This window comes from Garra rufa, chromosome 5, assembly GCF_049309525.1.
Source record: "Garra rufa chromosome 5, GarRuf1.0, whole genome shotgun sequence".
Taxonomy (NCBI): domain Eukaryota; kingdom Metazoa; phylum Chordata; class Actinopteri; order Cypriniformes; family Cyprinidae; genus Garra; species Garra rufa.
Window position 1 is genome coordinate 3,851,874 of NC_133365.1, and position 26,536 is coordinate 3,878,409.

At 35.0% G+C, this 26,536-nt stretch overlaps 1 protein-coding gene across 2 annotated transcripts in view; it reads left to right on the forward strand.

Moving 5' to 3' along the window:
• The window catches only part of ephb4a (eph receptor B4a), a 53,696-nt gene that overhangs the window by 3,130 nt on the left and 24,030 nt on the right, over positions 1–26,536 (forward strand). For both annotated transcript variants that reach the window (XM_073841447.1, XM_073841448.1), the window contains exons 2-4: positions 19,418–19,488; positions 19,572–19,853; positions 22,043–22,433. In XM_073841447.1, coding sequence (XP_073697548.1) covers positions 19,418–19,488; positions 19,572–19,853; positions 22,043–22,433 — 744 coding nt within the window. The remainder of the gene's footprint in view (positions 1–19,417; positions 19,489–19,571; positions 19,854–22,042; positions 22,434–26,536) is intronic.

Consider the following 26,536-nt stretch of genomic DNA (forward strand, 5'->3'; position numbering starts at 1 on the left):
AAAAGCTTATCCATTGCACCTTCTGTCACTTATTCACTTATTTCTCTCTCTTCTCATCTGTGCTTCTCTACATGCATTTACTCTTACAGTCATGGATTGGCTATGTTAGGAATGGAATACATGTGGGGTATACTGTAGGCTAGTTTTTTTAAACAGCATGTGAAGCAGAATGCAATGAAGTTTTCATGCGGTATCACATGGCCAGACTTCAGGTTTCCAAATATTAAAAATCAGTTGATTTTGCTTCTGTTTCAAAAGTAGCAAGTCATCCTTGTAAGAAACTTGCTTGCTGTGCAAAGTATTCATAATAGTTGTGTGATTATGTATTTTGAACAAACATGTTGCAAAGAATTGATATTGCCACATGGTGCATTTTATTCTTCTCTTCTTTTTGTAGTTGACTTGGCTGTGTCGAAGTTTCCTCTACTTCTCTCCCGCTGCAGAAATGCACATCCCTCCTCAGAAATCCTATTAAATGGAACTGATTTTTATAAGACAGGGATTTGCATTTAAAGCAGCGCTCTCCTCTCTCCCCCGCTCCTCACTCTCTCTGTGGTTGTTAATCCTGTGATTAGCCGCTTGAAGATTTAAACTGCAGCTCGGCGTCTCATCTCTAATCATCAATCCCGCACCTTTACTCTCTACAGAGTTACCACAGTACGTTTGTCTCGAACCCAGAGAGCTTCCAGTTGCGTATGCATGGTGGATCTCATGTGGAAGGAACCCTTTTTCAACTTTCATTCTTTCATGTGTGTTTTTTGTGTTTGAGTGTGTGGTCTGACTCTGCATTGCCCCGGTTGCAGATCCAAACACTGTGCAGATTGATAGGATGATAACAGCGCTCGAGCAGCTCTTGTTGGGATTGGACTCCCTCTTCCTCCCTCCCTCTCTCTCTCGCTTTCACGTCTCTTCAGCCAGTGCATCAGTGTCAATACCGCCCTGATGGATGAGGGGCTGACAGCCTAAGAGTCTCTCGTTTTATCTTTTTTCTCTCTGTCTCCATCGTTCCCTCCTACACACCTCTAAAAGCGGTTGAGAATCGCCATTTAGCATGAGAGGAAACCTTTGACCTTACAGAGGCAGACACAATCAGGGCAGAAGGAAGAGAAACGATCAGGTGATGGAGGAACGCCAATAATGTAGAGGGTCATTTTCGTAAGTGGACAGCCATTTGTGTGGAGACACATTTCATAATAGAGTCGCAAAGAAAGGTTTGGAAGGAGTGTGCTCATGTAATCCAGCCAATTACATCTTAGTTCGCCCAGCAGTTGTCCAGGATTGATTGCGACCAACTTATAGAGCCGTTTAGAGACACTTTACAGCCCTGATTGGATTCTTGGCAACCCTCATGCAGTGCAAAAATTATATTTTCAGTCTTGTTTCCAATAAAAATGTCTAAAACTTTAGCTGAGCAGCAAAATCATGTAATGTAATCAATTTTTTTTTTTTTTTTGAGAAACCTGAATTGAGTTTTGTTCCTTGCTTTAAGGATGTTTAGATATATGTGGAAACTAGGGCTGCTTGATTTTGGCAAAATTCATGATCATGATTATTTTGGTCAATATTGTAATCACCATTATTTAACACGATTATAAGTGGGTCTAAGACTTTATATGATTGATTAATTTAAAGGTCGCAATACATTAAAAAAAAACATGATCTTTGATTTGATTAACATTAAGCACAGAGACAGCAGAAGGAATATTATTAATTACTTGTGGCCTCTTTAAGAGCTGCACGGATCCAATATACTGTTACACACGTTTTTTCATTCTCAACTGTTTCCATTAATTTGAGACATAGCTGACAAAGGTTTACACAAATAATCACCAAATGCCACATTTTTACATATATTTGTGTGTATTATTGCATATTTTTCATAATCGCCGAAATCAAAACTGAATTTCGATTAATTGCACAGCCCTAGTGGAAACTATTTAGTGGTAGGAAGTTAAGAGAAAATGTGAAAAACTAGGAAAACGGGCAAGGTGTGGGAGCATATTTCTGTATTTCTGCTTGTCCAAAAGCGCCACCTGCAGTCAGAAAGTTAATTAGCATTTTCATTCATCCCATCTGCTGCTTGTGTTGCCGTCATTGTTGTAAATCTTAACCATTTGATGGAAAATAAGAGCAATTTGAATTATTTGACTCTTTAATGGAAAAAGTAAACGGTAAAGTAAAAAGTATTTTAAATGGACAGCATACACAATGTTTTTGACTGTCCTCTGAGGGCTTTGTACTTTTAGACTAGTTGACTACAAAATTTTCATTTAAACATCAGTGAAAGTAGTCACAATGCACATCCCTAGGAAGTTAGTGGGATGATAGCGATTAGTTCTGCCTCTAGTCAACGCTTCATGTCTATTTCAACTAGCTGTGTCAAGCAATGCAATGTGCCAGGCTTAAAAGTTCAGTTCACTGAAACATTTCCAGAAAATTCTGTCACATCATACCATTCACCAAACCCATTAGACTTTTGTTTATCTTTGAAACACAATTGAAGATACTTTAAATGAACCCTCTGAGATTTCTGTTTTTCCACTAAAAGCCCATTTAAGTTAACCAGAACCCTCGATTTAGTTAAAAATATATTCATTTGTGTTTTGAAGAGGAATGAACGTCTTATGGGTTTGAAGTAACGCAAGGGTGGGTAAAAGATGACAGATTTTTTATTTTTGTGTGAACCAATCCTTTAACACAGTTTACTCGAGAAGAATAAGTTCCAGTATTCTTGTTGATCCTGGAACGGCTTTCTTATTAATCAGGGATTTGGGGGCTAGACATTAGTCTGCGGTTAGAGGCTTGAACAACCGCCTGTATGGTTTGTGGTAGGACTAGGGTCGTGATTGGGGTTGAAACTAAGAGCGTTTGAAAATATTGTTCCTCAACCAACAAAAGACTTGTCCAGCTTTTGTGAAACGCATTGCACCTTTTTAAGAGTTAGATGCCACACTGTTTGTAGTTTCACCCTAAGGAGTGTCTGAAATCACTCCCTTGTTTTCAGTTTATCGAGCAGATCCTGAAATATACTTTTTGCAAAACGCTCAGCTTGTGTAATATTCCACCACAATTAGATTGTTTGTGTATTGATTAGGTGCTCATACAAAGACATCAGCACCTGAATTCATTCTTTTCCAAGACAAGCCTTAATTGGCCAACACACTTTAAACACAAACCATAAAAGCTGTTTAGTATATTTTATATCCACATGTACAGTTTCTGTCTAGACCTCTAAAGAGTTCTTGAAACATTTCAACCTCTTTCAACTCTATTAATCTCTCAGTTGAACAAATTGACCAGTTTTCTCGAAGAATTGTATCACGTACATCAACAAATCTGCAATCCCGTCATGCTTCGCAGGAAGTTTTGTGAAGAGATAAACAGAGCAATGCATTTCCAAATAAGGTACAAGAACCTTCTAATCTTGTCATATATCACGTTATGCTTTTCAAACAGAGCGCAAGCTTTCTCGTCTGAATCGCGTGTTAGTTCCCCCATTAGGGCTCAGTGTGAGATCTCTCTTATCCCAAAAAAACCGAGCCTCGTTCTGTGCCTCTCCTGAGCTTGCACTCCCCCACTTGCCCCCCGTTGGCGACTCCACATTCAAAGCCATTCGTCTTCACTGCAGTTCACAGCACGTGCCTCCTGCTTCTGCGCTTATTCTCTGTCTCCATCCTGTATACCTGCACGACCCCCTCCATTTCCTTCCCTGGTTGCGTTTTTGTTGTTTCTTAATTAAATCCATAACCGGCTGTAAACCTTAGACTAAAATTTGATTGGTTTGATAGGGATGTTGTACACATTCTACTTTGATAAATCACATTAAACACTGTGAACATATTCCCTTGTGAATTAATAACTCTCATTAATGCATTTACAGATAATCCAGAAGGATAATTCACTCATGAAGATCCTTTGTTTAGATGGATAATGTAAGATAGATGAGACACGTATTATTAAAAGATCTGCACTAAGGTCTCTGGGTGCTCTTAAAATAGGTCAGGTGTGTGTGTTCAGCGGATGAAGTGTGGGCATTGATGAAAACATGGACGCTTGTTTTTACACACATAAGCTGCTGTGTCCACAAGCATTTTGGGTGAGGCTTGGTTTGCTTTTAAATGCACTTATGATGCATTCAGATTTTAAACTATTGTCCTAATTGTTCCACTCCTTTTGCAAAATAGAATTAGTTTGTTCACTCAATGCAAAATAACTCATTCATCAAGGCAACTACAGATATTGTGTTCAGCAATTTTTCCAGTTAGTAACACACTTAATATGTTAAATTAACTATCTAATCTAATTAGATATCTAATATATGTGGAAGTAGCACAGGTATATTTGTAGCAATAGCCAAAAATTAAACTATTTTATAAAATGCCAAAAATCATTAGGATATTAAGTAAAGATCTTGTTCTATGAACATATTTTGTAAATTTCCTACCGTAAATATATCAAAAGTTAATTTTTGATTAGTAATATGCATTGCTAAGAACTTTATTTGGACAACTTTAAAGGCGATTTCTCAATATTTAGATTTTCTTTTTGCACCTTGCGTCCAGATTTTCAAGTAGTTGTATCTCGGCCAAATATTGTCAATGGAAAGCTTGTTTATTATACAGTTATCATGTATAAATCTCAATTTCAAAAATATTGACTCATATGATTGGTTTTGTGGTCCAGGGTCACATATAGTTTTAGATATTTGTACAAAGACAAACATTTGACACACAGACCTGGTTAAAAAATGTTAAAAGATGAGCTCTTAACATCACAACACAATAACTAATAATGACAAAACAACAGCAAAAGTTTCACTCACAAATGCATTTCAGTGTTCAAACTACTGGGTTTGATGGCATATGGGAGAATTCTGTTGGGTTTTTATGTACTTTAACCCTTGTTTTGTGTTCCAGAGATGCATTTATTTTCCTTAAAATCACATTTTAGTTATCACATTGGACTGCAACCTACTAAACTTCCCAAAATAGTTTTTTGTACTTTTTTGTGATTTTGTCCCCACCTTGTTACACTTGTGGTGCTCAAAAATGACTTTTGATCTACAAAGAATGTTTATTGATTTTTCTTGATGCTGTGAATTTATTATGAGTGAATATTGCCAAAATCATTCACAAATAATGTTTTTTCACTCAATACCGAGTGGCCAGTGAGGCCTATGATCACAAAACCTGTACTGATTGAAAGAAAACAAGTTGACCAAAAGATTTAAGTTTTTAAAGTGTTTTTTTCCACCAAATTAGGAAGGATTTTCAGTACAGCAAAATGGTTAAAGTAAATTAATTTCTCACTGTTTGTGACCCAAAAAGTCTTGTAAACTAGAAAATATGTAGTTGCTTTGTTAACAATGCAGAATAGCAATCACATGGACACACATTTATTTAGCTGAATGAGGACGTGTCACATTTTTTTTTATATTCACTTAATTATAAATGCTACAGAATAGCTCACACCCAAAGTATATCCCATTTCCATTTAATTAAAAGAAAAACATTTAATATATGACGCATTAGGGCGTCCCCACAGGGAAAGCTTTTGTCATATTACGCTCGCTTCTGGGGACAAATTTGTCCCTAAAGAACAGCTAAATAAACAGACGTGAATGCAGAGGTCAAATAATACTTCATTATAATGTATTTTTATGAAATTGCTCTGCGTAAGCACAAACGTTTTCATCCTGCTCTCGCTCTCTGATCTTCAGTGAAAGCTTGGTTAGAAATTGAGGGATCAGGGAAGAAAGGAGATGGAGGAAACAAAAGATTGAAAGAGGAGAGTCATGCAGAGAGTGTATTACGTATCAGATATCTGCTGGGGTTATGCTGGGCCAATGTGCGTGTGTGTGTGCGCGCAACAGACAGGAACAGTCTGCTTTCTCTGTTCACACACCGATCAAACCAGCACGCCTCCTGGCTCCCACTGACACTTACTCAATGAGTGTGTGTGTGTTGGAGTGGATATGATTAAGGGTCAGTTTGTGTGTGTGTTCATGAGGTACCGTGTGAGTAGCCATATGGGGATGTAATGATGATAAAAGCTGTGATGGTAGCTGATGGCCTGCACATCAATAGAGTTTAAGAGTTCAACAGATTGCAAAGGAAGTCCTTGGCTATGCTGGGAATGAAAGATTAGCTACTATATCCTACAAAGTACACTTGAATGAGTAGTTTTTGCTTTTTATCCAATTCAGTGTAAACACGTTCCACTTATACAAGCTTTCCAATTAATAAATCAATTGATATTACGTTTGGTTAATTAATCAAAATAAATGCAAGGTCAAGAATCTGCAAAATGTGAATTATCTTAGCCAAATAAGAGGGATCATACAAAATGCATGGTATTTTTAATTAAGTACTGACTTGAATAAGATATTTCACATAAAAGATTACATAAAAAGTCCAAAGTTCAGTGATAGGTATTCATGAGTCCATTATTTGCCTGCTGTTCTTCAGAAAAGTCCTTCAGATCCCACAAATTCTTTGGTTTTTTAGCATTTTTGTGTATTTGAACAATGACTGTATGGTTTTGAGATCCATCTTTTCACACTGAGGACAACTGAGGGACTCATATGCAACTATTACAGAAGGTTCACTGATGCTTCAGAAGGAAAAACCATGCATTAAGAAGTTTTGAACAGAATGAAAATGTGTGAATTTGTCTTATTTTGCCTAATATATTTTTCCATTTAGCACTGCCCTTCAGAAGCTACAGAAGATACTTAAATGCTCCACAGAAAACAAATTAAGTTTAATTTACCCTGATCCTCAAATTCAAAAAGTTTTAATGCATTGCCTTTCCTTCTGAAGCATTTTTCTTCCAAATGGAACTCTTAACGCAATGCATTCAAACTCAATAGTGTGCTGCACGGATGATTTATTTTTCTAGGCCAGAATCTGCAAATTAACCATTTTGATTTCTACTTCAAAATGCATAAAAGTTCTTTATTTATGCGGATTACAACGATGAGCAAAACTTTCACTGATCGCAGAGCTTGTTTTCTCCACTAATCCAAAAGGCAGTGGAAAAATCCTGCTGGGTTTTTGTCAAGGGAGCCAGGGTGATGAAACTTGCATGTTGGCCTATGAAAAACTATTGCCTCTAAAGTACTGAAGTTTGCTACTGCCACAGTAAATAAGCACCACAAAGCATACGCTTTCAATGCACTTGGCAAACATTTGCTTTTGCATACTTGGAGTATGTTTCTGGCCGTACAGTTTTTTCGTGTCCAAATGCAAACAATTTCAGTCTTTTTCTCTTTGTCATTTTCTCCCAGCAGCGATGCAAGTGCAAACACCGTCTAGTGTGCGTTTGCTCATAGGCTGACTGCTAGGAAACCAATCCGCACTCAAAGATGCGTCAGACTAAATGAAGTATGTAAACAAGTTGAGACGAGAGAAGTGTTGTTCATTTGTTTAGCGTGGGCTTAGGAGCGATCCGCTTTCCTTTCACATGTCCCCATCCATCGACAGCGTAGTAACAGGAGCAAATTATTTCTCATGGTGGTCTCTTTTAGAGACAAAGCCTTGTTTTTATATGACAGCTTGAGAAGTTGGATTTTTGTCTGTACAAGCTGCAGATGTTTCAGTGCTTTCAGCGAGTTAGGCAGGTCGGCTTATCTGCTTATGTTGTAAAAGATGTGTGTTTTGGTAAAAGTGATCAAATCCTCACCATCTGTTCTTTTAAAGCTTAGTAGCTGAGATATTAAACATATCTTATTTGAGCTTTCTCATGTGGAAGCTAACTTTCTGTCCAGTACACAGTATGCCATAGAAGAACAATTTTCAGTTCCACAAAGAAACATATAGTCAAAGGTTCTTTAAAGAACCATCTTTTGCTTACCTTTTTATAATCTGAAGAACCGTATTCGCCACAAAGACCCTTTTGTGAAACAAACACATGTTAAAGCTTCTTTATGGAACCATTTAGACAAAAAGGTTCTTCTATGGCATCGTGAAGCACCTTTATTTTTGAGAGTGTTCCTGGCTAATTGATTAGTAAAGTTGACTACTGAAAATATCGATTTTTCTTTGTCTTAGGTGGAACTAAATATGCATACTGTCCTTTAACATGCTAAAACCTGAGAAAAATATTTGTCTAAATTCATCTTATAAAATTATTACTCTGTAAACTGTTTCTTTACACACTTTTGAAAGTGCACTTTGTAATAATGTTAAAAGGTCTGCTCTAAAGTACATTTTGCATCATTATTCTTTAATGTTTTAAAGAATTATTTTGAGGTGTTGGCAAACATACTAAATGCACATGCAAAGTATTTGATTATAATTTTAACTCTAGTCCCTAGTAAAAATGTAATAGATTTAAAATGCATTTATTTATATAGAATAATAATTTAAATTTATTTAGAGTACTACTTGTGCACAATGCACATTGCTTAATATTAAGCCCAAATTTATATTTCAATGTCACTATTGATACATTTTTTTAATGCTAAATATTTAAAGTGTACCTAAAATATACTTAAAATAGTTCCACTTCATCACAATCAAAAATACTTAAGTATATCTTTAGTTAGACTACTTATAGACTACTAAAAGTGCGATTGCAGCATGTTTTTATTAAGTACATACTATGTAAATGTATTTCTAGCATACTTGGCATTAAATAAATATATTTAAAATACATATTTGTATTTTTGTTTTTCACTAGGGGTGTGTTGTTTGATTTTACAATTAAAGTTAATACATTTTAAATGTACAAAATTGCATCTACATGATTAAAAATATAAAGTACAGCTTTCAATAAAACATTTAAAGTAAATTTTAGTGCATTCAGCAGTGCTTTAAAAATTTACTTTAAAAGTAGGTCACAAAAGCACTCGGAAGTTCAGATAATTGGATTTGATGTAAATTTAAACTGCAATAAATTTAATTGCAATTAAGTTTATTTTAAGTCATAATAACTCTGCTAATAAAAAGCATAAAATTGTACTTCCTTACAAGGGTACTTCAGCGTATCTGACAGTTAAACAAGATATTCAACAAGAAAAGCTGTGGCCAAGACTTTATGCATCATAAATTAATTGACACATGAAAAATGGGAATTACATATGAGTGCAGTCTGGTGGTTGGAGGGGAATGAAAAATAAGAGGCCTTGATGATATTAGCCGGAACAGAAAGTCATTTGAGAGGCTGAATAAGTTATCGCGCTTGATGAAAGATTACAAAGACGAACTTTTGTTTTCTTTGGAATAACGCGTACAGATGAGTTGCTCACAGAATGTGTACTGAGAAAGTAAATATGGCCCATTTTGATCTCCGGCTAATCGTTCAGACAGTGTGGTTTGGTTCATTCCTAGTGGAAGCATCTGTAGTCCAGGTGTGCGTCAGTAATAAACCATTAGACACACAAACACCCCGTCACGCTACAGTACTCGTATTAAATGCTCATCTCTCTTTGCTATCTGTTCATCTCCATCCATCTCGTCCTAATCCCTGTTTTCCCTTTCATCTCCCCTCTGCCACTCTCTTTCTCCTTGGCCTCCTTTTTTTTCATTTTCTATCCCTCCCCCTCCTTTCTCTCTCTCTCTCTCTCTCTCTCTCTCTCTCTCTCTCTCCTTCATTTCAGTTTTAAATCCTGATGTTGATCACGATTGTCCTTTCTGTCTGCAGAGAGAAACTGTATTTCATGCTTTCATGCAATGTTCTAGACTTGAGCCTTTGTTTACTGCCTTACAAAATGTATTTTTGTGTTTTGGTGTGACTTTTTCTACTAAGACTTTTATTTGTGGTGTCAAATATGCTCAGAGGAAACGTTTTAAATGTCAACTTTTGAACTTTTTATTAGGTCAAGCTAAAATGGCTGTCTATATTACTAGGAAACACAAAATTGAACGAAATGTGAGTTATAGTTTATTGGCAGTTTTTTTTTTAACTCAGTAAAATCTAGAATAGTTATTGATTTTCGTTATTATAAAGCTATGGATGATCTTATTACCTTTGACTTGGTTTGGTGCTATGGTGGAGTTTTGTGCAAGGTTTTTGAAAACAACCTGGTCTTTGCCCCTATTTTTGTTTAAGTTTTGGTTCTTATTTTCCTATTTTTTATGCTTTTTTCTGACTAGATTGTCTGGATAACGTGTTTATGTTTTTGTAATAAAGGTCTGTTGAAATCTCAAAAAAAAAAAAGAAATCTCTCTCTCTCTCTCTCTCGCTCTCTCTCTCTCTCTCTCTCTCTCTCTCTCTCGCTCTCTCTCTCTCTCTCTCTCTCTCTCGCTCTCTCTCTCTCTCTCTCTCTCTCTCTCTCTCTCTCTCTCTCTCTCTCTCTCTCTCTCTCTCTCTCTCTCTCTCTCTCGCTCTCTCTCTCGCTCTCTTTCAGTAATTGGCACTGTCTCTTTTCCTTAATTAAAGTGAAAGACTAATTGTAGCCCAGTGCTGGTCTTCTGTCATTTACCTTTGAGAGAAAGTGAGGATGTGTCTATAATTAAAGAGGTCTGGAGTGCACACAGGAAACACTCAAGGCATGATATCAGCTCAAGGTCACGTACAAGATTCCTGTGAACCCCTCTGCTGAACATCTCAACTGTTTTTTTTAAGATAGCTATAAGATTCAGTAGAACAAATGAAGACTTGCTTAAGTCTTCGGAAAAATCGTAGTCATTTCACAATATCGTCTCCAACGTATCAACGGTTGTTTCATTCGATTATAAAAATTGTTATTTTGATGAATCATTTTGAGAATCAACTTTCCGGTACGTTGAAAAAGCAACCTCTGGGCAATACAATTTTCCGGTGAGCTTCTCTAGACACACACTCATATAGAAAATAGACGTAGACATCAGACAGAAACGTGAGGCAGACGAACACTCATACTTTATTTGCTTAGCTGAGAAACAAAATAGACGCTCATGCACACGTCTAAACACGCCGACATGCTCAGGCACAAATGCAGAGTCACGTTTGCCATTATTCATGCAATAAAAATCAGGAGATATTGCACTATTGAAAACCCACCTTAAGTTTCCTTGGTTTATTGTTTGCTTTCTGCATTTTTAAATTTTCAAAAACTTTCAAAATGTCCTCACAAGGTCAAAATGTATTGGTATAACTGTCCTTGTGGGGACATGTTTCTGCTTTTTTTCAATTTTATGTTTATCAAATAATCTGGTATAAAATGTATCATGATTTCCACAAATATATTGGTTAGCACAACTGTTTTTTACTAATCTGAAATCTTTCTTGAGCAGCAAAGCAGCACGTCCCTCTTTCAGAATCTGCAAAATGTTAATTATTTGACTCAAATAAGAGGAAACATACAAAATGCATGTTGTTTTTTTATTTAGTACTGACCTGAATAAGATATTTTACAAAAAATATGTTTACATAAAGTCCACAAGAGAAAATAATAGTTGAATTTTTGAAAATAACCCTGTCCAAAAGTTTACATACACTTGATTCTTAATACTGTCTTCAATAAATCTTCAGGTCCCACAAATGTTTTTGGTTTTTCAGTGTTTTTGTGCATTTGAACCCTTTCCAACAGTGACTGTATGATTTTGAGATCCATCTTTTCACACTGAGGACAACTGAGGGACTCATATGCAACTATTACAGAAGGTTCGAACACTCACTGATGCTCCAGAAGGAAAAACCGTGCATTAAGAGCTGGGGGTGAAAACTTTTGAACACAAATGGAAATGTGTACATTTTTCTGATTTTGCCTAAATATCTTTTTTTTTTTCAGTTAGTACTGCTCTACAGAAGCTACAGAGGTACTTACATGTGTCCCAGCAGAGAAAATAAGTTACATTTACTCTGATCTTCAAATTCCAAAAGTTTTCACCCCCGGCTTTTAATGCTTTCAATGAGTTTTTGAACCTTCTGTAATAGTTCAAATGCACAAAAATGCTTGGAAACCAAAGAATTTGTGGGACTTTTCTGAAGAACGGCAAGCGGTTTAACTGTTCAGGACAAACAAGTGACTCATGAACAACTATCACAAAACAAATAAAATTGTATTTTTGATCAAACAAATGCAGCCTTGGTGAACAAAAGAAACATTTTGAAAAGTACTATTGAATAGTAGCGAACACACCCGGTCAAACCTACTCTCGTTCGTCACAAAGGCCTCATGTTAGCTTTCATTTCCTAACCCACTGGAACATTATATTGCTCAGATGTTGTTCTTTCAGAGCTGGGGAGAGATAATGGAGTGCATGGTTTCTCAGACCTTTCTCTTAAATAAGAGACAGTTGTCTGAATAACATGGCTCAGATAACTTAGACATTCTGATTTGTGACTCTGGACCACAAAACCAGTCAATTTTCTGAGATGTATACATAATCTAACTGAATAAATAAGCTTTCCATTGATGTACGGTTTGTTAGGATAGGACAATATTTGGCCGAGATACAACTATTTGAGAATCTGGAATCTGAGGGTGCAAAAAAATCAAAACACCAACGTTGTCCAAATAAATTCTTAGCAATGCATATTACTAATCAGAAATTAAGTTTTGACATATTTAGAGAAGAAAATGTACAAAAAATCTTCATGGAACATGATCTAATGATTTTTGGCATAATTTTGACCCATACAATGCATTTTTGGCTATTGCTACAAACGTGCTACTTAAGACTGGTTTTGTGGACAGTTTTGATTGCATACCTTGGCACATTGGCAAATCGGAGTGTAATTTGAGACATTAAGACTCAACACAGAGATAATCAGGCTGTTTTTCACACAAACCGGTTTGAAGTCACCATTAGCTCTCCATTTAATTGCACTGGTTTCTATGAGCCGCGGCTGAGATATAAAAGAGTCTCACTTGTGCATTTGCTGCAGGTTTATCACTGAAGCGCACTGAGGTGAGATTTAGTGTTAGAGCCGGTGTGTCTAAACGGGACCACTGCATTAAACGGGTCAGAAAAACAGGCTCGGACAGAAATTGCCCACCGGGACTCTGGAGCCTAATCCATCAGAACAGCGGCAGCTACTGATGATATCAGGCCTGAGACTCACGGACAGATGTGCAGGTGTGTGTGTGTGTGTGTGTGTGTGTGTGTGTGTGTGTGTGTGTGTGTCAGGTGAGTGATAATCCTGGTGTCAACTTTGGAGTCTCGCTGTGTCTAACCTATTTTTTGAGGCGAGGCATAAGGAGAAACACACCACACTCGCTCACACAAACACATACACTTTTCCTGCCCCATTATAAGTAATGATAGAGTAGACTGCAGGATACAGACCACTGTAATTACATACAGGAGCACACACACACCGGAACAGACCATAATCTATCACATCACACACCGTGGTCCTCACTAACCTGGTGTTCATACACGCAAACTTCACGGATGAATCTTCACCACATGTTTTATACCAACAAGAAAAAGAACAAAACAAAACCAAAACAAACAAACAAACTAAAAAATTATATTTTGAAAATGTTACCTTTATTTTATTTATTCATTCAGTTTTTGATTTTGGTCATTTTTTTTTTTCATTTCAATTATACAGTAAAAACTAATTTTAAATTGTTAATTATAAAAAATATATTTCAAAACAAAAAAGTGCTATTAGGACCAAAAATAGTACAATTTATTATTGTTTTGTAATTTTATTAAGTTTTTTTTTTTATGTATATGCAGTTTTTATTACGTTTTTTTAATTTTAGTTAATTTACCACTTCTAACCTAGACAAAAATAAATAAATATATGGCAGTTTTTAAATTTAAATAATAATGCATTTTTAAATTAAGTTTTAGTTTTAAAGTTGTGTTGTTAGTTCTAGCTGTTGACTAAACTAAAATGAACAAATTTGGCAACTAGATGAAAAAATATTTTTATTATTTTAATTTAAATTTTATTTCAAGCTATGAAAATGTTATAAATAATTATTTGATCAAACTGCCAAAAGTTAGCACATTGTTACAGAAATCTGTATAAAAATGTATTTCAAAACAAAAATAGTACTATGATACTGTAATAGTACTATTAGTGCCAAAAAAAGTACCATTAACTATAAATAATCAACAATAATTAATTATTTATTCACATCAGTGTTACTTTTATAGTACTTCTGTACTATTATGATTTCTATTAATATTTTAAATTAACCATTATTTTAATATTTACAGTTTTTTGTTTAATTTTATTAATTTTGTTTTTAAGTTTTTACTCTTTTTAAGTTAAGTTAGTTTTTTGTTCAGCTGTTAGAAACTTTAGTGCTTAAACTCAAAATGTAATCACTGAAATGAATAAAAAAAGACTAAAATTAATTTTAAAAAATGTAATTTTATCTTAAATTAACATTTTAATCATTTTAATCTTACATATATATTTTTTATGCGTTATGCAAATGAGAGTTTGAGGTGAAAGTAATAAATTTTTTGAAATGTCACAATGCAAAAAAAAAAAAAAAAAAATTAACTAAAAGCATGCTTCACTTTTTCTAATGCATTTTTATTATTTGTGGGGTGAAATCTGAGCCAGGCATGTTCTGGACAGGTTTCATGAGACTCACCTGTATGTGTGCGTGTGCATTTTAACGTAAACGAGCCTGTAATTTGTTTTTCCTCTGAACTCGGAGCAAAACTCACAGTGGGAAATCACCGTCAGATATCCATCCTGTCTCATCCCTCTCTCCCTCTTGCTCTTTTTTTGCCCTCTCCTCCAAAAGCTCCCGCCCCGTGTCCTCCCTCGGCCGGCACTCTTCCCCTCTCATCCCTCTTTCATCCTCCCGTCCGGCCTCCCGGGCGCCGCTCGCTTTGATTCTCGGAGCTGGACGGCGGTTATCAGCCGGCCGCAGCCTCTCCACATCAGAGGCGGGAGAGGGATAGAGGGAAGCGCGGAGAGATAAAGAGTGTGACGGGGACATATGGAGTTATTGAGCAGAGAAATGGAAACGGACGGATGGCAAGAAAGGAATGTGAAATTTAAAAGCGGGGAAAGCAAAAGTGATGGGGAGAATAATGAAGGCGAGAGGGAGAAATGTCTGGAAGACGGATGGCGTGAGGGAGGAGCGTGTGGAGGTGTCACTGCGGGAGAAAGAGCACATGCCAGTGTTCTCCCGCAGGGCCCTGCAAGCTCAAATATGGGCTTTTGATTATTATTTTGAATATTGATGCGATTCTGAGGTGAAAACCAACAACAGGAAGCTTCCAGTCCTCAAGACAAGTTCCGACCCAGATACATACAGATAGAGGCTCATCGTCTGCGGTGTTAGAGTGATACTGTACTACTCATACTAGTTTTGCAGTATGCATGCTTTGTGCAGTTTTCTGGACACACAAAAATCTACACTTGCTATATGTGACCCTGGACCACAAAACCAGTCATAAGGTTAAATTTGACAAAACTGAGATTTATACATCATATGAATACTCAATAAATAAGCTTTCTATTGATGTATGGTTTGTTAGGATAGGACAATATTTGGCTGAGATACATCTATTTGAAATCAGAAATCTGAGGGTGCAAAAAAATCAAAAAGACTGAGAAAATCACCTTTAAAGTTGTCCAAATTAGGTTCTTAACAATGCATATTACTAATCAAAAATTACATTTTGATATGTTTACAGTAGAAATTTTACAAAAAATCTTCATGGAACTTGAACTTTACTTAATTTCTTAATGATTTTTGGCATAAAATAAAAATAAAAATTTTTGACCCATGCAATGTATTTTTGGCTATTGCTACAAATATACCCCAGCGACTTAAGACTGGTTTTGTGCTCCAGGGTCACATATATACAAACAGAGCCAACCATTACTATTATATGTGACCCTGGACCACAAAACCATAAAAGTCATAAGGGTCAATTTTTTGAAATCGAGATTTATATATAATCTGAAAGCTGAATATATAAACTTTCCATTGATGTTTGGTTTGTTAGGATAGGACGATATTTGGAAAAACTGGAATCTGAGGGTGCAAAAAAAATCTAAACATTGAGAAAATCACCTTTAAAGTTGTGCAAATGAAGTTCTTAGCAATGCATATTACTAATCAAGAATTACATTTTGATATTTATGGAAGGAAATTTACAAAATATCTTTTTGGATCTTTACTCAATATCCTAAAGATAAAAGAACGTTTGATTCTTAAGTTCTCCTTAAGACTGGTTTTGTGGTCCAGGGTTTTATCAAGTTTTTATCATTTGTATTCGTTTTTTTTTTTTTTTTTTACGTTAATCTAATTTTTTTTATAATGTTTTTTTATTTATTTTAGTTAAAAAATGAGAAATACAATTATGAAATAGTTTTTTCCATTTTAAATTACATTTATTTGATTTTAGATAATGTCTAATAGATAATGTCTTAAATAATACATTTTTAAATTAAGTTTTAGTTTGAAAATTTAAACTAAAATCAATTTATTATTATTTATATTATTAATAATTGTACAATTTTAGTAATTCTAAAATGAGTTGATGAAATAGATTTAAAAAAAAATTAAATATATTTTATTATATTTCAGATAGTGTTTATTTATATTTTAAGCAATGAAATGCTTTTTATGATTTTAGTTTGCCACCTTTTTCTTTAGTTTTACTAATTGTTTGCTCAAACTTAAAAGTTAACATAATTTGTTAAGAAAAATAATCTCGTTTTCTGTTTGTAATAAGATTTTTTTTGCTTACCCCATTGGCAGATTATTTTGCTTGTTCAAAAAAATCATTTTTACTCGTCTAGAAAATCCTTCTTGATTTAAGAAATGTTAGATATTTTGGCTGGAAACAACACAAAATATAAGAAAAGCATTTTTTGCAGTGTCTTCTAAAGACATCTCTCATGCTCATCAAGGCTGCATTTATTTGATCAAAAATACTTAAAAAATTAGTTTCATTATATATTGTTGCAATGCAAAACTGTTTTCTAGGTTAATATATTCTTGGTAAAAAAATAATTTTACTCACACAATTAAACATTTAACTACATTTAAATGGAGACTGCCGACTTTTTTTTTTTTTTTTTACCTCTTTGGACATTATAAAGTATATACTACACGGCGTCTAAGATCAATTCAGAATATAGCCAGTGTTCTCCCTGCGGCCGCATAGGGCTTAAACAACGTCTTTTCCTTCACGTCATTGATGCTGATTTTTAAACCAACAGAAAGCTTCCAGTCCCCAAGACAAGTCTCGACCCAGATACATACAGACAGAAACACATTGATTCCATCTCTGTATGCTAAACTCCAACACTCATGGGAAAAGCACATGCAAAAAAAAAAAGAGCAATAAAGGTGTTCCTCCTTAGAGACACGGATAAGAAAGGAGTTTGAACAAATACGGCAGGAGAGAGAGAGAGAGAGAGAGAGAGAGAGAGAGAGAGAGGGAAAGAGAGAGAGGGAGAGAGAGAGGGAGAGAGAGGGGGAGAGAGAGAGGGAAATATATTCTGTGGTAGTATTTTTAGATCAAAGGATCTTTGTGATTGGAGCCGGTTTGAACCGTGCGGCGGCTCTGGGTTGGTCATGTGACCAGCGCGGCTCCCATAGAACCCCAGGGCCAGATATGTGCGCGGAAGTCTGGAGGGGGTGACTGAATGAATGCCTGATTAAAACCCATCACCGGCATCAATAAGTAATGACCAACAGCCAGTTCAAGCAAAAACGCAATCAGGATTGAGAGTGGAAATGGATGAAAGGAAGGATGTTCGCTGGAAATTAAATGACCATCATTCACCGCCGAGTTGAAACTCTATATAGTGATTCGGTGTTGTCACTGTATATGTGCGCGAGTGTAAAATTAGGCTGTGCCCTTGTTCCCATGTCCGCCGGTTTCCCTGTGGGATACTGCAGCTATGCAAGTCGCTGTGAGAGAGAAAAACGCCCAGCGTTGCTGGATTTGTTTTTGCTTAAGCTTCTGCTGGCTATGATTTGATAACCAAACCATCGAACCTCAGGGAACTTCCCTTGCCCTCTGTGCGCTCGGAGGAAAAATGTCATTGCTCAGATGTGCTGAAAACACAGCAGATCTGCATGAATTTCCATTGGGGTTTTTAATGGGCGCTGCTGCTTTTGCTAGTGGACCGGCAAAAACAAATACTCTGGTGAAGTTGGTTAGCTGAGGAAATCTTGCTGGTGTAGCCACACTTGTTAAAAAGCACCATGAGAACTATGTGATATTCAAAAACACTGCAGCTAAAACTATAACCCTGTATTTTACATGCATTTTAGTATGTTAGGTCAACACATCAAAATAAGTGTGCTTCAAAGCATGACAAATGGTTATGAAAACATAGAAGATTAGAGAGACCGTGTACCCAAAAATTACATTTTGTCATTTGCACAGTTTTAAGTTGTTCCAAACCTGTATGAGTGTCTTTGTTTCTGTTAAACACAAATAATGATGTATTTCAAAGAATGTTGGTAACCAAACAGCTGACGGCACCCATTGACTTCCATAGTATTTTTTTTTTTCTAGTAAATGAGGACCAATAGCTGATTATTTACCTACATACTTCAATCTATCTTCATTTTTAGGGTGAACTATTATTGAAAGTGATACTCTTAATTAACCTTTTACTGTATTAATATTTTTTTATCTGTAAGTGGAGTTTTTTGTATACACTTTTATGTGTGTACTTTTAAGTTTATACTTATGTGCATATACAAACCAATTAAAAACTTATTCCAAACCCTGTTAGCGTCAACTGTTTGGTTACCGACATTCTTCAAAACATCCTCATTTTTAAGGGTGAACTATGCTTGAAAGTGATCTCTCTTTAAGTACTCTTAAGTAGCCTTTCACTGTATTAATATTTTATTATCTGTAAGTGGATTTTTGTTTTATATGCTTTTATGTGTGTACTTTTAAGATTATACTACAAGTGCATATTCAGTACGATAAAAAAAAATAAAAAATGCCAAACCCATATACATTTATTATTATTATTTTTTTTTTTTTACCCAAATAATAAATGTATATGGGTTTGGCCTACAACTCAGTGTATATATATATATAATATTGTTTTCAGAAAAAAACAACTCAAAATGAAATGCGTTTTTGTTTCGAAAATCTTATTTCAAACTGAAAACAAGATTATTTTTCTTACCCCATTGGCATATTACTTTGCTTGTTTCAAGCAAAAACACGCTTAATTTTGACTTGTTTTTTCTAAAAACAAGCCTATTTTTGACTTGTCTAAAAAATCCTTCTTGATTTAAGAATTTGTAGATATTTTGGCTGGACAAAACAAGACAAAGTAAGAAAAGCATTTTTTTGCAGTGCAACTGTTTGGCTTCCAACATTCTTCAAAACATCATTTTTTGTATTCAGCAGAAGAAAAAAACTTTAATCCAGTTTTTTTTAAATATAGTTTAAAAATTGAAGTACACATTGAATACAATTAAGCACAGTCCTTTTTCACAGCTGGCAAGATTAAAGATCGCAATGTCATATTTATTTATTTATTTAACAGATCTTAATCTTGTGTTTGACAGAGGTCCTAATGAATACAAAAACAGAGACGTCAGATCTGAAGTGGACGACATACTCTCGCTCTAAACCTGAGGTAAGACCCGCAGCTCTAGTGTATGACCCTACAACTCAGTGTCAACTATATATTATTACAACTGATCTCCTTCTTTTGCGCAGTGGGAGGAGGTCAGCGGTCTGGATGAGGAGAACAACAGCGTGAGGACGTATCAGATCTGTCAGGCCGACGGTTCGTCCAGTCACTGGCTGCGCAGTAAGCTCATCGAGCGGCGTGGGGCGTCTCAGGTATATGTGGAGCTGCTCTTCACCATGATCGAATGCTCATCCCGGAGCACGCACCACAGATCCTGCAAAGAGACCTTTAACCTTTACTACTACCAGAGCGACACGGATGACGCGACGGCAAACCACCCCGCATGGATGGAGAACCCCTATACCAAGGTGCACACTTGCAAATGATCATGCACACTCGAATGCACATGAAAGAATTGTTACTAATGTTACTGAAAGGACCATTTGTCAAATGTTTTTCTTTAAAGAGGTCATCGGATGACCATTTTCCACAAGTTCATATGATTCTTAATGAAAAGTCTCTAATACACTTTGGTTAAAAATTCTCAATAGTAGTGAAAAAAAACAGCCTTTTATCTTGGCAAAATCAGCTCTGCAAAAACTCAACTCATTTTAAGACATGGCCCCTTTAAATGCCACAAGCTCTGCTTGGCCCGCCCCTCTCTGGGATTATGTTTACTGTAGCTATGTTTATCAGCAAAACTTGCCAACAAGCACATTATTAAGAAAGACCATTTGCAAAGATGCATAAAAAATCCCTTATACTTTCACTTTAAAGATTAAAAAAATACCACTGGGTGGATTTTTATCATTGTAGGGTGGTTGTGTTCACAAACTACCAACACACATTAATGTTCAAACAATATGGCAAAGTTAGTTTTGCACCCGGTGACCCCTTTCAATTCATTTGGAGAAATCAAAAACACTATTATCATACTTAGCATGCTTTAAAAAGAGTTTGCGGAAATAATATCTGTTAAAAAATACACTCATGTGCAAACCATGATGTTTTCAGACACTTAATTGCACATAATTGTATGAAAAGGTTATAAAAGTTGTATTAAATGCAATTAGCTGAACTTTTGACTCCCTTCTTAAAGACTTAAGTACATCTCTTTATCCGCCTTATTTTTTAAGCTAAAGTAAACAAACTGCAGTAAACAGTAAAGCTGCGCTACAGACTAGTGTGTTCAACTAAAAATAGCTGGAAGCAAATGACACCGAAAGCCAGACCCATTATATTTACAAATAGTCACACCCTGTCTGATGGGGAAAATAAGGTGGATGTAATTTCGCAATTGCTTCTATTGTCTTCGAAATGTGATTGAAGTGGACAGCTGAATGTACTGACAAGAATCTACTGTGAACTAAAATATGCTTTAATGTCATTTCTGTTGAAACTTGTATGTGAAGGCTTTAAATATATTTGTAATTAAGTTGCAATTTAGTACATTTAAAAATAAAATAACTTAAAATGTAATATTGAAAAGCACACTACAATTATAATCAAGTACCTTAATGTGCTTTATTATGTTAGTCCTCACATCAAAATAAGTGCACTTATTTAACCCCTTAAAGGTCACCCCTCATTTTTGAAGAATAGAATGCAATCTGCAGATTATTTCAGAAGTAGAATCATTTCAGAAATATCAAAATTATAAAAGTTTAAATTTACTGCAAAGAAAATAAACTGTACCAAACTGTTTATATATATATATATATATATACACATTTTACAAAATATTTTTTTAATCCAAAATTGCAATAAAATGAAAGCCTTATGTCTAAATAAGTTAAGTTTCAAATTTGAAGTTGATATAAAAAAATAAGGTTTTTTATATCAACCACCGGTTGCTATGCATTTTTTTTGCATTTTTCTGTTAATATTATTTCTATCACAAAATAACCAACAAAAACAGAATCTTGAAACTCAGACCTTTCTAAATATATGTCAAGTTTATAAAAAGTTTTGATTCTAAAAGTCGTAATGCCTTTTGTAATATGACACTTGGCACCGCCCACTAAGGGGGTGGAGACCACTAAAAGATTTTAAAGAATAATCTGATTTCAAAATGGTCTCTTTAAAATAATCTTTTAAATGATATATAATTTTTGATATTACTAAAAAATTCGATAAAGAAAAAAGACATTGAAAAAAAAGAGTGCCGAGCTTAAAAAAAATGACAAAAGATTAATAAAGTGATTTAAATCCAAAAATAGCAAAAACATTAAAGTCTTAAGTTTAAATAAGTTATGTTTCAAATTTGAAGTTGATATCAAAAAATATATATACTAAGGGTGTTATACCACGAACAGCCACTGGATGCTATTAAAAACTTTTTAGATTAATAAAAAGGTGATTTAAAATAGACATTTTTCACTTAAAAATATAAATGCACTTAGGTGGCCTTTATTTCATTAATCTAAATATTTGAAGCACATTGCAAGTGCGCATTCAGTACAATAAAGTGCACTTCTTCTTTAGAGCAAGTATAACTTGAAATGAATGTAGATACCTTAGATCTCACTTGATCTCATCATATCTCTGTCTCTATCAGGTTGACACAGTGGCTGCGGATTTCCTGCTGCGTAAAGGAGGAGAGAAGAAGTTCAATGTCAAGACGCTGCGTTTGGGCCCTTTGACCAAGCGTGGATTCTACTTGGCGTTCCAGGCTCAGGGCGCCTGCATGGCCCTTCTATCTGTACGCGTCTTCTTTAAGAAGTGTCCGGCTCTCACGCGCTCGCTATCCGTCTTCCCGGAGACAGTTCCACGCTCGCTGGTCCAGGAGGCAGTGGGCCAGTGTGTGGCCAACGCAGCGCAGCCTGGACCCAATCCCAGGATGCCCAAGATGTTCTGTGGAGAAGATGGACAGTGGGTGGACCAGCCCACCACCACCTGCACTTGCCTGCCGGGCTTCGAGTCCAGCCTTGGAGAGCTGGAGTGTAGAGGTGAGTGAGAACACAACGGGCTACAATTGGAGCCAAAAATGTTGCCAGATTTCTGTTCAATTAAACAATTCTTTGATGCATCTTACAGTGCTGTTTAAATATGACACTGGACCACAAAACCAGCTCGGGTATATTTGTAGCAATAGCCAAAAATACATTGAGTCAAAATTATTGATTTTTCTTTTAGGCCAAAAATCATTAGGAAATTAAGTACAGACCATGTTCCATTTAGTACATTTCTTATCGTAAATAAATCAAAACTTGATTTTCAATAAAATAACATGCATGGCTAAGAACATCATTTGGACAAATTTAAAGGTGATTTTTCTCAATATTTGGATATTTGAATGCATTTTTAAATATAATTTATTCCTCAGATGTAAAGCTACATTTTTAGCATCATTGCTTCAGTCTTTAGTGTCACATGACACAATACACAAAATGTATTTTTAAGGATTCTTTAATGAACAGAACGTTTAATAGATTTTTTAAAGCCACACTACATGTGACCCTGGAGCACAAAACCAGTCTGAAGTAGCACGGATATATTTGTAGCAATAGCCAAAAATATATTGCATGGGTCAAAATTGTCGATTTTATCTTTTATGCTAAATATCATTAGGATATTAAATAAAGATCATGTTTCATGAAAATATTTTGTAAATTTCATATCGTAAATATGTGAAAACCTAATTTTTGATTAGTAATATGCATTGCTAAGAACTTCATTTGGACAACTTTAAAGGCAATTTTCTCAATGTTTAGATTTAATTTTTTTTTGCACCCTCAGATTTGAGATTTTCAAAGAGTTGTGTTATCATAACAAACCATGCATCAATGGAAAGCTTATATCCGCATTTAGATGATGTATAAACCTCAATTTCCAAAAATGTACTTTTATGATGGTTTTGTGCTCCAGAGTCACATATGATGGAATATAATTACACTCACTACGGCTGATTCTTATCTGCTCAAGATGAAATGTCACTAACAAAAATTGTATTCTTTGATGTACATTTTGGTTTAAGTTATGTTTTCGAGTAAATTTCTTCTGCTCACCAAAGCTGCATTGATATGATCAGAAAAATACAGTACAAACAGTAATATTGTAAAATATATTTACATTATAAAATAACTGTGTTCTATTTGAATGCATTTTTAAATATAATTTATTCCTGAAATGTAAAGCTGAATTTTCAGGATCATTACTTCAGTCTTTGGTGTCACACGATTCTTCAGAAAGCGTTCTAAAATGCTGATTTGCTGCTGAAGAAACATTTCTGATTATTAGCAATGTTGAAAACAGTTTTTTTATGGAAACCACAATATGTATTTTTTAGGATTCTTTGATGAACAGAACGTTTAAAAGATTTTTCTTTTACGCCAAAAATAATTAAGAAATTAAGTAAAGATCATGTTCCAATGAAGATATTTTGTAAATATATATATATATATATTTTTTTTTTGATTTGTAATATGCATTGCTAAGAACTTCATTTGGACAACTTTAAAAGTGATTTTCTCAATATTTAGATTTTTTTTGCACCCTCAGATTGCCGATTTTCATATAGTTACAAAATCTACAAATTGATCCTTATTACTGGTTTTGAGGTCCTGGGTCAAAAATATCTTTAAAAATTTTTTTTTAAATATTTTAAATATCTAAAAAATATGTACATTGGAGCATTTACAGTTTAATATAATCAGTTAATTAACAGCTGCATTAATTATGCTGCAAATAAACAGTGTTGTTTTACATTTTTAACACAATCTGACAAAAAAGAAAGAAGATATAAAATAAAACGTTTCTTCCAGATCGTCCCATAGGAGATAGAAGGTCAGGTTGAGCACATTGTGGATACAGTATCACACACACAGTGTGCTCTGGTTGAATGATACACATTTTGACAGATGTAGCTGGTCAAGCGGGTTTTCCATGCATATAAAACAATTTCTCACTGTGCACCGTATGCGGCAAAAAGCAGCTTGCTGTTCTGAACATAAACTTCCATCTTTATAACTACTATTACAAATGTATGAACCTGAGAGACTGTCGAGTACAGAAACTTTCACACAAACTTTCCGCTTGTCTACCTTAAGAGTAAGTCTTGAGGACATTTGTACTGACAACGGCTGCAACTTCAGTGCTGATAAGAGGCCTGAGAGACAGTAAAGGACAGATGGGACTGAATTAGACAAAGACTGTGACACTTGAGAAGAAGGGAAAACAGTGAGAGAGGTGAGACGAAGGTCTCACAGAATAGACGAGATCAGGAGAGGGGATTACGCCGTATTTCATCAGTGTCCTACGGCTGGACACGTTTTCCTTCGCTATTACATTACAGTTCTGTGCATCCGGGGTGGATTTACATTTCTGCATATGACACACTCGTTTATCCGAGGCGGCTTAAGCCAGTGCACGTCTGAACACGGTATTGCCATTTGAGATGGATTCTTTTATCAAAGGGCAAAATCAGCCTTCTTTGATCGGTTAATACGACTTCTCACGGATGACAGATTAATTGCCTTTCTGATAAATGTTAGTCGTCAATGTGTGCAATATTAGACCTCCAGTGAGATTGCATTTATGACTGCCGTCTTCTGAAGAATGAAGACCACAGCGACACAGATAAGACATTTAGAAAGTTTCTTAATACTGTGTTGTTACCTGAATGATCCACAGCTGTCTGTTTTTGTTTAGTGATAGTTGTTCATGAGTCGCTTGTTTGCCCGCTGTTCTTCAGAACAATTCAACAAATATTTAGACTTCTCAGCATTTTTGTGTATTTGAACCCTTTCCAACAATGACTGTATGATTTTGAGATCCATTTTTCACACTGAGGACAACTGGGGGACTCATATGCAACTATTACAGAAGGTTCAAACACTCACTGATGCTCCAGAAGAAGAAAAACATGCATTAAGATCCGGGGGGGCAAAAACTTTTGAACAAAATTGTTTTTTTTTTTGCCTCAATATATATATTTTTTCATTTAGTACTGCCATTCAGACGCTACAGAAGATAGTTACATGTTTGCCAGAAGACAAAATAAGTCAAATTTACTCTGATCTTCAAATTTCAAAAGTTTTCACCCCCGGCTCTTAATGCATCATGTTTCCTTCTGAAGCATCAGTGAGCTTTTGAACATTCTGTAAAGGGTTCAAATACACAAAAATGCTGGAAAACCAAAGAATCTGTGGGACATGAAGGATTTTTCTGAAAGAACAGCAGACAGTTTAACTGTTCAGGACCAACAAGGGACTCATGAACAACTATCACTAAACAAAAAACACACAGCTGTGGATCATTCAGGTAACAACATGGTATTAAGTTAAGGACTATACGTAAACATCTTATATGTGAAATATCGTATTCAGGTCAGTACTAAATAAAAAAACAATATGCATTTTGTATGATCCCTAATTTTTAGTAAAATAATTAACGTTTTCACTGCAAAAAATGCTTTTCTTACTTATTTTTTTGTCTTGTTTCCAGCCAAAATATCTAAAAATTCTTAAATCAAGAAGCATTTTATAGACAAGTAAAACTTATTTTTAGTTTTCAGAAAAAAGCTGTCAAAAAAGTGTGTTTTTGTTTGAAACAAGCAAAATAAACTGTTTTCTGTTTGAAATAAGATTATTTTTCTTACCCCATTGGCAGATTATTTTTGCTGTTCTAAGCAAAAACTCACTTCATTTTGGCTTTTGAGAAAACCATTTTTACTCGTCTAGAAAATCCTTCTCAATTTAAGAGTTTTTAGATATTTTGGCTGGAAACAAGACAAAAAGTGTAAGAAAATCTTTTTTTTGCAGTGTTCACTGCAAAAAATTCTTTTCTAGCTTAGATTTTTTTGTCTTGTTTCCAGCCAAAATATCTAAAAACTCTTAAATCAAGAAGGATTTTCTAGACGAGTAAAAATTTTCTTGTTTTAAGAAAAAAAGGTCAAAATTAAGTGCATTTTTGCTTGAAACAAGCAAAATAATCTGCCAATGGGGTAAGAAAAATAATCTAGTTTTCTGTTTGAAATAAAAAAAAAAAAAATCTCATCCCATTGGCAGATTATTTTGCTTGTTCTAAGCAAAAACTCACTTAATTTTGACTT